We start from the raw sequence: 12,980 nt of genomic DNA on the forward strand, positions 1-12,980 counted from the left end.
CAGTATAACCGTCACACGAAATGGTATACCACATGTCGTTATATAAATAGTAAGATATGTGCGTTAAAAAATTAATAACTTAAAAAAGAAAATTTACCATCACTTACATAAAAACACATAATGTACTACCGTGTTTCCGTCACAACTAAAAATTTCTCCAGCAAGGCAGCAGCCACAACCTCACTGAATCATCGAACGTGTGGATCACATTCGGTCCAACCAAGTTATTCCTCGCTGCGCTCGCTTCCCACGAGACGAAAATGTTCGCCTCCAAATTTAGAGGCAACCACATTACACTCCCCCACACTAACCGGATCTCCACCCTACAACTCCGCCACTCCTCCACCACGACCTCCTCCTCCCTCCCCCCGAATCCCTACCCCCACCAACATGTCTCTCACCATTAAACTCCACGACCGCCACCTCAGTCTCCTCAACAACAACAACCTCGGCATCTCCAAACCCAAAACCGAACTCCTAAACTTCAAGCTCAAATTCCGAACCAAACCCATCTACCACTCCGACCCGTTTCTCTCCGTCGCCTACAACTACACAATGCACGCCTCCTCCGCTCACCCGCCTCAGTCCGCCGTCATCAAGAGCTCCCTGATCGACCCCGACGGCGGGGCCCTGGTCGATCTCGTGGTGCCCAAGAGCCAGAGGTTTGCCAAGGCTTTGAAGGCGGAGGCGCTGCCCAAGGTGCGGCTGACGAAGATTGATCTCGAGTGGGTCCACGTCGTGAGCGAGGGGTGGGCCAGCCCACTGCGGGGATTTATGAGAGAAGACCAGTACTTGCAGAGCTTGCATTTTAATTCGCTGCGAATCGAAGACGGGTCGTTGGTTAACATGTCGCTGCCCATTGTGTTGGCGATTGACGACGAGACTAAGGAGAGAATCGGGTCGTCGAATGATGTCGGGCTGGTCGGTCCGGGTGGTGATTTGGTTGGCGTATTAAACAGGTTAATCCTTGTTTATAGTATTTACAATTGAGAAATTGGCCGAAATAATCATTTTTTAATATGTCAGTCAATGTTTGATTGTTACGTTGTCATTATTTAATTGTGTCGTGGATATTTTGATATTTGATTTTGATCAGTTTAGCAATTGATTGTTCCTTCGTCACCATTTAATCGTGTTGTGGATGTTTCGATATTTGATTTTGATCTGTTTAGCAATTGATTATTCCTTCGTCACCATTTAATCGTGTTGCGGATGTTTGGATATTTGATTTGGATCAGTTTAACAATTAAGATTTGATTATTCTATTTTTTAATTTGTTATTTATTGTTTGCACATGGAAATTTATTATACTCTTTTTTTATAATCACCTGAATTCATGCGGCAGGAATGTTATTATTTGTTTGTTTATTGTCCCTGACATAAACAAAAATCAAAGTTCCCACAGTTTAGGGTTAGTTTACTAAAAACGATTTCGGTGAAATTAATTTTGGGTTTTAAATAAAAGCATTTTAAATGCATTTTGGAAGAAACATTAGATATGTGATTCGTATAGAAAACTTAAAGTGTTTTTCAAGGATCCACTTAGGGCTCGTTTGGATTTGCTATTAAATGACTAAAAGAGCTTTTGGTGAAAATGTTTTTGAAACTATTTCTTATTAAAAATCCAAGTGAATCCTATAAAGCACTTACAGTGTTTTTGAAACCTAAAATCAATTTCACCAAAAGCGCCTCTAGTTATTTTAAAAGTACTTCCAAACAAGCCCTTAGATTTTTACTAAGAATTGTTCTAAAAAATATTTTCACCGAAATCGCTTTCAGTCATTTTAAGATTGAGACTTGTTTTTGCTTTAAAAAAAAATGTTTAATTTGTTTAATTGTAATTTCAATTAACTATACACTCACAAATGAACGTGTTGATTTTTTGGCTATCAATTTACTGAGAATCTCCTTGTGGCAAAAATCATGTGTAATTAACCCCGCAATTCTTGTTGCGCTAATACAATTTTGTAATCTGTTATTTTTATTTTTTTGTTGCAGCATTGAGATTTACAAGCATAACAAAGAAGAAAGGATTGCTAGGACTTGGGGATCAACCGCACCGGGATTGCCATACGTTGAAGAGGTGATCACTCCGGCTGGAAACTGGCTTATTGGCGGAGATTTGGAAGTACTAGACCGTATCAAATATAATGACGGGCTTGATCACTACAGGCTCTCTCCTCAACAGCTCCGGAAAGAATTTGACAGGCGTCGAGCTGATGCAGTTTTCGCCTTTCAGTTGAGAAATCCCGTACATAATGGCCATGCCTTGTTGATGAACAACACACGCAGGCGACTCTTGGACATGGGATACAAGAATCCAATTCTGTTGCTTCATCCTTTGGGAGGTTTCACAAAGCCTGACGATGTGCCATTGGATGTTCGGATGGAGCAACATAGCAAGGTCGCTCCCTGCAGTCCCTTTATTTGTCTCTGAATAATTTGTAAATTTGCTATAGGTTGGCCAAGATATACAAGCAAAATATTTTGACCTGCCATAGCATTCTATCTACGTCTTTGTTTTCGTTTTGTTGAACGGATGTTTTTTCACTTCTGCATTGTAAGTACCGTAGATGCATTGCAAATTGAGATGTCGAAAATGGGTAGTTTTTAAATGTTTTGTTTCTGTTCAGGTCCTAGAAGATGGAGTTCTTGACCCGGAAACTACTATTGTGGGTATATTCCCATCACCTATGCACTACGCAGGTCCAACTGAAGTACAGTGGCATGCCAAAGCTCGGATAAATGCAGGTGCAAATTTCTACATTGTTGGCCGTGATCCTGCTGGTATGGGACACCCCACAGAGAAGAGGGATCTATATGACCCTGATCATGGGAAAAAGGTGTTAAGCATGGCTCCCGGGCTCGAGAAGCTCAGTATTTTGCCTTTCAGGGTACGTGAAACTATGCGTTGCTTTTAGTCTTGACATATGGTGCGCTCCTTCTTGTGCTTATTTGCTTGGTTGATATATGTTATCGGAAATTTATGCATGTGTTACATCAGAGTTCTACTAGTTTGGATCCGATGAATTCTTCCTTGGTTTTATATGGCCCTTGAGATGGTAGCTTTATTCGATGACTTGGTTGTGGCTCCTGGATACAATGATTGATTACGAGAGATGATAATTTGCTCCATTTTGTGTGTCAATTAATCTTCTTGTTTAATTATAAATTGCAGGTGGCAGCTTATGACACTGTGGAGAAGAAGATGGCATTTTTTGATCCTTCACGCGCTAAAGATTTCCTCTTCATCTCTGGAACCAAGGTATGAACCGAATTTGGTATTGTTTTTTTCTGGAACCAACGCATGAACAGATGGCATAGTCGAACAGCCTTGTTTGCTGCATAAGTCCTTAATCTTTAGTATAAGTGTGCAAACTATAACGGGTGTTGAATGCTTACCCATGATGAAATTCTCAGATGTTGCTTGCTGCATTAAACCTTATAGAATTGTATGTGCACGACCGTTGAATTAGATATTTGATCTTTGATTACGAAAACCATCTCTCTTCTATATGATCTGCACTTGTTTCAGATGCGTGCTTATGCAAAGAGCGGCGAAAACCCTCCTGATGGTTTTATGTGTCCGTCGGGATGGAAGGTTCTCGTCAACTATTACGAGAGCTTGCAAACAGAAGAGGCATCGCAGCAACAAGCTGTGTTATCCACTTAGACATCAGTGATAAATTAACACTAGAGTATTCAGCCAAGTTAATTCCAGTTTAGCCGCAGAAAGAGCGTAGCCGCTAGCCAGATTATAACCGATGCAGCACTTCCAGCACAGGGGTGACCTTTTGGAGAGTATCTTTTGTTTTCCAATCCAGTAGCCATAATGCCTGTAACATATTAATTTTTTTTTCATTTTCTTTTTTGTTTCTGAGGTATAGAGACCAGGAAAACATTTGCTTTATATAATTGGGTGAGTTTTTTTCTTGAAACTAGTGTGAACCGAAGATCCACATATGAGATTTTGTTAGTGTTGTTGTAGCCTAATGGTCAATTTGGGCTCTATATAAGTCGTCAATCGGCCCAGGTTGTTCCAAGATTGGGCTTTCGACAAGAGATGAGAGTGAAGCTTACTTATAAACGTAACGCCACAAGTATCCATTGTAATTTGATTGACTTGGGATACTGCACCAGTGTGTGTGTCGTCCCAATTTTAGATAACATGACAGAATCTATTGTTGTGCTTTTCACTTGAGAGAGGTGGATGAAAATTTTCAAATCTCCAATACTTGTACAGGTAGCTGCTTATTTGCTACTGAATCTACTTCAGCTAGGAAAATTTAATTTGAAAAAGAGAACTGATTTTCACTGTTCTTTTCTCTTTCTGTGCTACGTTCTTCTTTTCTCTTTATGCACTACTCTTTTCATTTCTATTCTTACAATTGAATAAATAAAAAATTAAGAGAAATAATATTTTTTTAAAATGAGTGCAGAAGGAGAATTTGAGAGTGCGAAAATAACATTCCGTCAACAAACCCAAAGGCGTGCCCGATGTACAAGAATCTTCATGCTTTCCAATATTTTATTTCTTCATATTTCGCCTCCAAATCTAATATCTTCAAGTTGGGCTATGGAAGCGACCGTATATGGCGGCACGAACAAATGATCCATCCTACGTTTGGACCCTCAAATGGAGCACAAATTTTTCTGTGTATCGAAAACACGACTCGGTACACCAAATATTATTTCAATCAATTATATTATTACACTAAAAAAATCCCTCCATATGTAGAATGTTGTCGTTGTTTATGTTGTGGGTCACTTATGTTGTAGTATTTTAGACTAATATTTAACTTGACATGTACAAATTTTCCCCACCTGAAATACATTTACATGTGCACGTACGTATGGTTAAGCTACATCCATGTAAACCACTTTTGCTTCTCCAGGTTCCGAAGCTGAGCTGTAATGGGGCCAAATCCTCCCTCTAATCCGGCAGAGATGGGGGTGATGGCTTTTAAAAACCTCAAAGATTTTTCAGATGTTGGATTCTTCATAGAATCCACTTGGCACAATGTAATTGGTATTGTGGGTCCCACACACGTGCCGCGTAAGCATCATACCTGAACTTTTAGCAGAGTATGACAGGAAGAAAGATTAATGATCATTTGTGATAAAAACCATATATTTCTTCCCTGATTTTCGGGCAGAGCATGAAATATAGAACAATATGGACTCGTTTAAAAGTGTTTTTAAAATGATTGAAATGTTTTTAGAGAAAATATTTTTAGGTAACAAAAACACTTAATTAAAGAGATTTCTACAAGAAGCATTAGTAATGTACTTCGTGCATAAAGCACTTCAAGTGCTTTTTCAAGATTTACTTGTATTTTTACTAAAGAATGGTTCCAAAAACATTTTCCCGTTTTAAAGGCACTTCCAAATGAATTCTATGTAATGTAGCATAGCCAACTAAGCTAGTTTTTTACGCCATTTGGTAGTTAAGAGTAATCTGCCTCAACCTTTTTCCTAGTTGTCTCAAACATGTTTTATTCTGTGTCCGAATCGAATCCATGATCGATCGTTTTCTCTTCAGTCTGCATCATCAAAACTATGTACATCATTGATCATATATATATACAAGATATATATACAAGGTAATGGCGGTGGCAGGTCTTAAGATTTCAGGAGCCATGTGCGAAAGTCAATTGAAGGCCTAAAAAGTACTTAACAATTTTATTTTATTTTATTTTTGTTTAAAAAAAATAATTTTAGTTTTCATTTGAGTTTCTTTAAATTCTAATAGCACAAATAAATTTAACAAATCAACAAGTGAAAAGGTGGCGTATTGTTTTTCCTTAACTATTTAAAGGGTCAAGGTTCAAATGACGAGTTTTGAACCCATCACCCAGGCCGATGTAAAGAAGCAGTAATACCACTTGTGCTTATACTCAAGTTTATAATATTTTAGGCCTTTTAGCCAAAATGGTTCCTGAGATTTGCATAACACATCATTTTGGTCCCTTAGATTGAAAATCAATAGAAATGGTTCCTGAGACTATCCACCATCCATTATTTTGGTCATTTTGTTAAAAACTCAGTTAAGTGTCCCGAAGCTTTTGGCCGAAAGTTTGGGCAATTTTCAAAGCTTCGTAACTTAATCGGTTCTTAACCAAATTCGACCCATAATATATCAAAATGAAGATAGGAAAGTGTAGAATAAGATTATACCTATTTAGATGCCCAATGATTGCCGGAGATGACCGAAAAATAGTCTGAAAGGTGACTGGTCCACGGAAAAACTGGAAAATTCACTGGAAACTGGGTAAACTTAAACGTTCATAACTTCTTCAATATTCAACGAAATCGAGTGATTCAAAAATGAAAATCATACTTCTCGACGAGATGAAGAGAATGATATCTTTCTTGAACAGCACAACAGCCAATTTCGAGCCGTTTTCTGGCCAAACCATGACGAATTAGCCATTGAGAAAGGACCATTTTCTTTGTCTCATAGAGAAGTATGATTTTCCTTTCTGAATCACTCGATTTCATTGAGTATTGAAGAAGTTATGAACATTTAAAGTTTACCTAGTTTCCCGTGAGTTTTCTAGTTTTCCCTCGGATCAGTCACCTTTTAGGCTATTTTTCGGCCATATCCGACAACCATTGGGCTTCCAAATAGGTATAATCTTGTTCTACACTTTCCTATCTTCATTTTGATATATTATGGGTCGAATTTGGTTAAGAAACGATTGAGTTACGAAGCTTTGAAAATTACCCAAACTTCCGGCCAAGAGCTCCTGGACACTTAACGGAGTTTTTAACAGAATGACCAAAATAATGGATGATGGACAATCTCAGGGACCATTTTTATTGATTTTCAATCTCATAGACGAAGCTTTGAATGAACTTGATCAACAATGATCGATACGTAACCGACCACACTTGAAACCCATTAGGTGGTTATTCTATGCAGGGACTATTGAAGAATGTAAGAATCTCACATTATAAACTTGATAAAATAAAACACAATATAAGCTTTTTAACTAAAATGGTCACTGAGATTGTTATAATTCTCCACTTTGATTCTTGAGATTTAAAATCGATAGAAGTGGTCTTTAAGATTGTCCACCGTCAATCATTTTGGTCAGGTCCTTCTGAAAAATGACCTTTAAATTGAAGAAACCACCAGTTCAAGTGGAGGAGTTGAGTACTCAATGAGTATATTTGATACCCATCTAATTTGGATACTTAACAATGATCCCCAATTAGCAAACCTCTATTAGATAACCAATACCTAAAAGACTAGCGAGGGGGTGATCATAAAGGTATAAGTTCTTTGCATATTTGGCAATTTTTCATGTTTTAAGTGTTAGGGTTATGTTTGGGGCTACATTTTCAAGTGCTTGTTGCGTTGTGCTTTTATCTCTTTGGGAGCAAATGCATGTGCTAGTTGGGTCATTTTCTGGTTCTACTTTCCACCCAAGCTTAGCTACATCACAAAAGAAGAGGACTTGCCCTAGTACATACAGTCTGAGTCAGTGACTGCCTTTGGTGACAAAGAAGGGGGTCCATATCCTTATTTTCTCTGCTTTTATCCACCATTTACCAAACCAATCTAAACCCCAGAACATGCAAACTGCAAAGGGGTAGCTTATTTTCAAGATTGCAAAACCCTATGGCCCCGGTCAAAAAGTCTGCATTTAAAGCCTTCAAGTCCATACCAGCTTAGCTTCCCTCCTTTAATATGCGTTGTCATGCAACCGAGTTTCTCACGTTTACACAGTTTTGGAAAATAAGGTTTGTTGCACCATGTGCTGGAGGAGAAAAACTTGTGTGGAAAATGTTATGTTCACATCATTTATATTACACCCCTTTAAATGCATTGGACCCCTTGCATTTTAGTCCCATTGCACCGCGTTGATTTGACCCGGTGTGAGAGTACGTAGTCGGGAAACCTTATTGAAGATTTATTCGTTGAGTCATGATGGATATTATATGAACCTACACAAAGCATGGACAAGGTGAATGAACGGCTGGATAGGGATGCCCCCGAACACGTCATGGAGATGGAGGAGAAACTTGAGTGAAGATGTCCTTATCACGTCATTTGTATAACACCTTTCGATAAAAATGGACCCTTTACTCGTGAGTCGTACGGAAATTATATGAACCGAAAATTCTAGAATGAACTGGCCCATAGCATGAGCTAGATGATCAAGAGGCTGAATATGCAGCCAATAACTCAATGGCTAATGATCCAACGACTAAGGATCCCGATGCATACTATGCTCCAGTCCATACTGGAAAACCCTATATGAACGCGGTTTTGCAATGAATGGCTGCAAATCCAATCAAGCTGTCAAGTCTTCGATCGAGTTAACTCACTAGTTGTAGTCCTTCCTAAGTTTCAAACTTTCAATCTAAACAGAAGGTCAAGGACTTGAAGCCTTACACACCAAGTACAATGGCCACCTAATTAATTGTCTGGCTTTCTAGTACTGATGATGGTACAACGGGGAAGACATTGCCGGACAAATGCCGTATAAGAGCATTTAAATGGGCAATGTTATCGCTGAGAAGCACAGCCTTCTTCTACACCTCAGAACGTGCACGGGGAAGGGGCAATGGCCCCCCGATTGAATCCACATCATTGGGTTAATTCATGCAATTATTTAATACAGCCAGGCTAGCAAAGGTAGCAATATATGAGCAGCAATCGAGCGGTGGTACCATTTTTCACTGAATTTTGAATTTATGATCGGATTATGACACTGCTCCTATTGGTATCTCGGCCATACGTACATATGACCAGTTTCTTAGGTATAGAACCATCGCATGAACCATGCATGCATGTATACATTTCACCATCCTCCCAGTTTTGCTTCATGTTACAAAAATCTTAGAAGATCTCTCGACGCCTTTTGCTACAGTATAACAGGATCCTTTACTAAGAAAAAACTTGTATATATGTACTGTTGGTGGTACGTACTAGCAGACCACGAGACAGGCCATTTTCCTCTCTATCCGTTGTTATTTGTAAAGCTAAATATGAATTAATATAGGAATAGATAGATCGATGAGTTAGGAGATCTTAATGACAAAGCCATCTTCTTTCGTTTATAGCCATTTAATTCTGTTAGATTAACTAGAAACATCAACAATAAACAAGTGCTATATATATATATATATATATATATATATATATGTATGTATGTATGTATGTATGTATATGTATTAGTTTATTAAGCAAGTCTCACTTTCACTGAACATGCAGGCCCTTTCCATGATTTTTTTTTTCTTCTTAAATTATGGGAAATCGCATTATTCTAACCAACTTGGCTACGTTCATATTTATCATGTTCCATGAACTTTGGCTACTTTCTTTGTTGCGTAATGGAAAAAAGAAGATTTATTGTTTGGTTATTAGATTTTCAACAGTCGATTATGATTTTCTGACAAAACTTTACATGAAACGAAAACACCAAAGCAACAAGAATACGTCCAAGGTCCAAGTTTATTTTCTTGTACGTATCCCGGCAGGAATGATTCATTGTCACGGGTGCACGGTGAGGGGGGGGGGGGGGTGTGGGGAGGGTCTGGGGGCCTCATTAGCGGTTTAAAATGCTGCAAGCAAACGTGGATCGATGTGCATGTGAAAAAAAAAATTAGCAACCTCATCTGCCAATGATTTTATATATAGAATGAAAACATGAAAAATGATAAACCCAGCAAGCATTTAAGATGACCCAGCCTACACGTACCCCACCGCTTCCGGCAACAACTGCGTCGTACGTAGCTTCAGTACATGCATACATGCAGATGCTGAGATATAAACATCAATGTGAATGATTCCATGGTAAATAATTATATACACACGCACGTTACATAAAAACCCTAGCATATTCACTGAAGCAATTGACTCGAAGAATTGTTCGTGGGCTGAGTCGTCCTTTTACGACGGTAACTGGCTAACTGCAATCAAACTATGTCGAGGTCCTTATGACTAGTAAGTTAATTGATACATCTTTAACTACTTAAGCAAGACTATTGACTTTGACTGTATCCCAACTCAATCAAGCATGGTTAATGGCAGAAACAACACGACAATAAGGATTTTCAACCATAAACCCTAGAGGGAGAATCTCAAAGTTTATTTGATAATATGAATAAGAAGGTTTAAATACTTCCAAACCTCCAAAAGGACAATAAAATTAGAAATAAAACTCTGAAAAATCCCCAAACTATGAGAAATTCTTGAAATCATGCAGTTAAATCTTCCGGCACTCGAGCCAAAAAGTACAAGTTTTTTTTAGGGTGGAATAAAGTTCATAATTGGAGATCATATAATGTTCCTATGGAGGACATATTTCTCAAAGTTGATACATCTTAATTTTACATTGGCTTGTCGAGTCGTTTTATAAATTTACTTACTAATCATCTTACATAAGTTGTCACATATTTTAATTTTTCTCGCGCGATAATACTTTATTGAGTTGAAGTACCAGAACAGTGCTGATGCGAATGTAAACAAGCTTCTCTTTGACTAACAATTGAAAAAGTGAGAGAGCAATGTGGAAGGGGAAAGTGATTAGTCAACTGGGGGAGAGTGGGGGGAGGGATTGAGATTGCAAAAGCTGAAACAATGAAATCGAAGAATGTGTCAGACAACCCTAAAAGAGGAGACAAAGAAAACTCTGAACCCTAATTGAAACTTGAAATAAACAGCGGTCCAAGCAGAGTAGGGTTGATTGAAAACAGAGACCATGAAAATTGCCACAAAAAAAAAAAGTTGTTAGTAGCTTTAGCCCTAGAGCTAGCCTACGCTGATGATAGCAATGTACACTGGTCATTGCCTCACATATTACGGTCAATATTAATTTCCAGGAAATTTCACTATTTTCCCTTTATCCTTTGTACACAATCTTCAAATGAGATTCGCTCTGGATCTTGTGTCCGGAACAAACGGACTGAAAGATTCGGACTGTTCAAGAAACAAAAAAACAAATAAGTGCAGTTCAATTTTTTTGAATGTTTGTGAAGTGAGTTAATGTGATGGATTAATAAGGGCCGTAATATTGAAATTGAATGGTATGGATCTTTTAGTTCAAAGAATTCAGACACAGAGATCCTAAGTAAATCTCAAACCCAAAATTTGAATCAAACACCACAAATAAATAAATAAATAAGTACAGAAGAAATGAGCACTAGGAAATTGGTGGGCTGTTTCTCAAAGTGAATGTACACCAATATAGACAAAATTTGTATGGATATTATTAAAAATCATCAATAACAAGTTGATACATTTTGTAAGTGACAATGACATCAACACATTATTAATAACATATTAATAATTTGTTACATCTGATTTATATCTGGACTAAGTTTGCATTGGCAAAATTTGAATCAAGTACCACTAGAAAGTAAAAATAAGTACAAATGAGCAGTAGAAACTTGGTGGGATGTTTCTCAAAGTAAATGTACACCAACAGAGATAAATTTTGTGTCAATATTGTAAAAAATGCATTAATAATATGAAGAGATTTTTCAATGTCATCGAAACATGGGACGGTACACCATATGTAATTGTTAAATGGAGGGAAGTTTTATTTATTTATTTTTTTTTTTCAAGTGTCTTTCCACTTGTATAATGACATTATCGATAAATATTTAGAAATATGCTACATATGTTCTATTGCAATTAAGTGAGGGGGATTATGGATTCTTTTCCCTCTAAATTACTTTCCCTCCATTCCTTTCCTCTCTTACTGTCTTCTTTTTTCTCTCTTATAAAGAAATCAATACCAGACATTGACGTGACGTAATCGTAACCGTTCAAATAAAAAAAAATTGGAGGGAAGAGGAATTTGAAGATAAGAGAATTCTACTCCGTGAGAGAGGAGGAATTTTTCAAGGAGCCGGCAACTCCACATAAGATTGAGAGCTGGTGTACCCAAGCAATAAGAGATGGACACATTGACTTTTAACATTTTTTTTTTTAAATAGATATGAACGTGTAATCAAGAACCAAGAAAACGTCAGTCAAACGTTAAGCATTCACCACCTCTTTCCTTTCCACCGTCGATGGCATTGTCGGATCCACCCCAAATCCCGATGACATCATTGGAATATAAAGCCTCGCCGGCTTCTTCCTCTTCAGCTGCGTCACTGGACACCCTAGACGCGAACGCGACAACCCGATCGGCCGCTCCGGGATCTGAATCAGAGAAACTTTGTCAAACTACCGCCGACGATGAATACCCGTCCGTCCTCGGGTTCGTCCTTTCTCCGATGGCCTTCCACTGCCCTTTTATGGAGACACCAATCAGTTGAGAAATTAAAGGAAAAAATATTGCATTTTCTTAAAAAGTCACTGCAATCTGCGGCCATGTATTCCTCTTAAAGCCCAAAACATTCATACTACGCATAAATTCATGAATGTTTGAAATTGTGAAAAACCCAGCTAAAAAATTAAAAAATTCGAGCAAAAAGCTAAAGGGAATTGAGAAGATCTATGCAGAGGCCATGACGGCCATTATCTTCTCAGTTATCGAACCCAGCGGTTTGGAAGTCACAGAAATGGAGGCAGCTTTGTCTGCTTTTTTGGATGTCATTCTCGTCCCTTCTTATTTATCTTATTTTATACGATCACCGTTAAGCCACGTTAATATTTTATATTAATTTTTTTATAAAAATAATAAGATAAAAAACAATAAAAATATAAAATATTGACGTGACTTAATTGTAACTATATAAATAAGAGGGAATGGGATGGGATGGGCATCCAAACAGGAGGGTAGATAATCTGCCTCCAAAGAAATTGTTTTAATTGAATAAAAAAGCAGGCCACGTACCTGCCTGTAATTGGCTTGGTACTCCAGGTAAAGTTGGGTACCCGGTATCCTGAAAAATTTCTCGTGGGAGAGAGGGACCAAGTTGTCCTTTGGAGGGCAACAATGGTATGTAAACCCAATGGGGTTGGCTCCCCTCCCTCCATGTCCTTTGAGCTCACCACGGGCCCCCAAAAGGAA

At 38.0% G+C, this 12,980-nt stretch overlaps 1 protein-coding gene across 1 annotated transcript; it reads left to right on the forward strand.

Moving 5' to 3' along the window:
* Positions 1-209: 209 nt before the first annotated feature.
* LOC137717602 (ATP sulfurylase 2-like) lies at positions 210-4,103 on the forward strand. The gene is made up of 5 exons (XM_068457016.1): positions 210-959; positions 1,999-2,404; positions 2,634-2,894; positions 3,179-3,265; positions 3,536-4,103. The coding sequence occupies exons 1-5, from the start codon at positions 391-393 to the stop codon at positions 3,671-3,673; spliced, it is 1,461 nt and encodes a 486-aa protein (XP_068313117.1). The 5' UTR covers positions 210-390; the 3' UTR covers positions 3,674-4,103.
* Positions 4,104-12,980: the final 8,877 nt, after the last annotated feature.

This window comes from Pyrus communis, chromosome 15, assembly GCF_963583255.1.
Source record: "Pyrus communis chromosome 15, drPyrComm1.1, whole genome shotgun sequence".
In the NCBI taxonomy this organism is placed as follows: Eukaryota; Viridiplantae; Streptophyta; class Magnoliopsida; order Rosales; family Rosaceae; genus Pyrus; species Pyrus communis.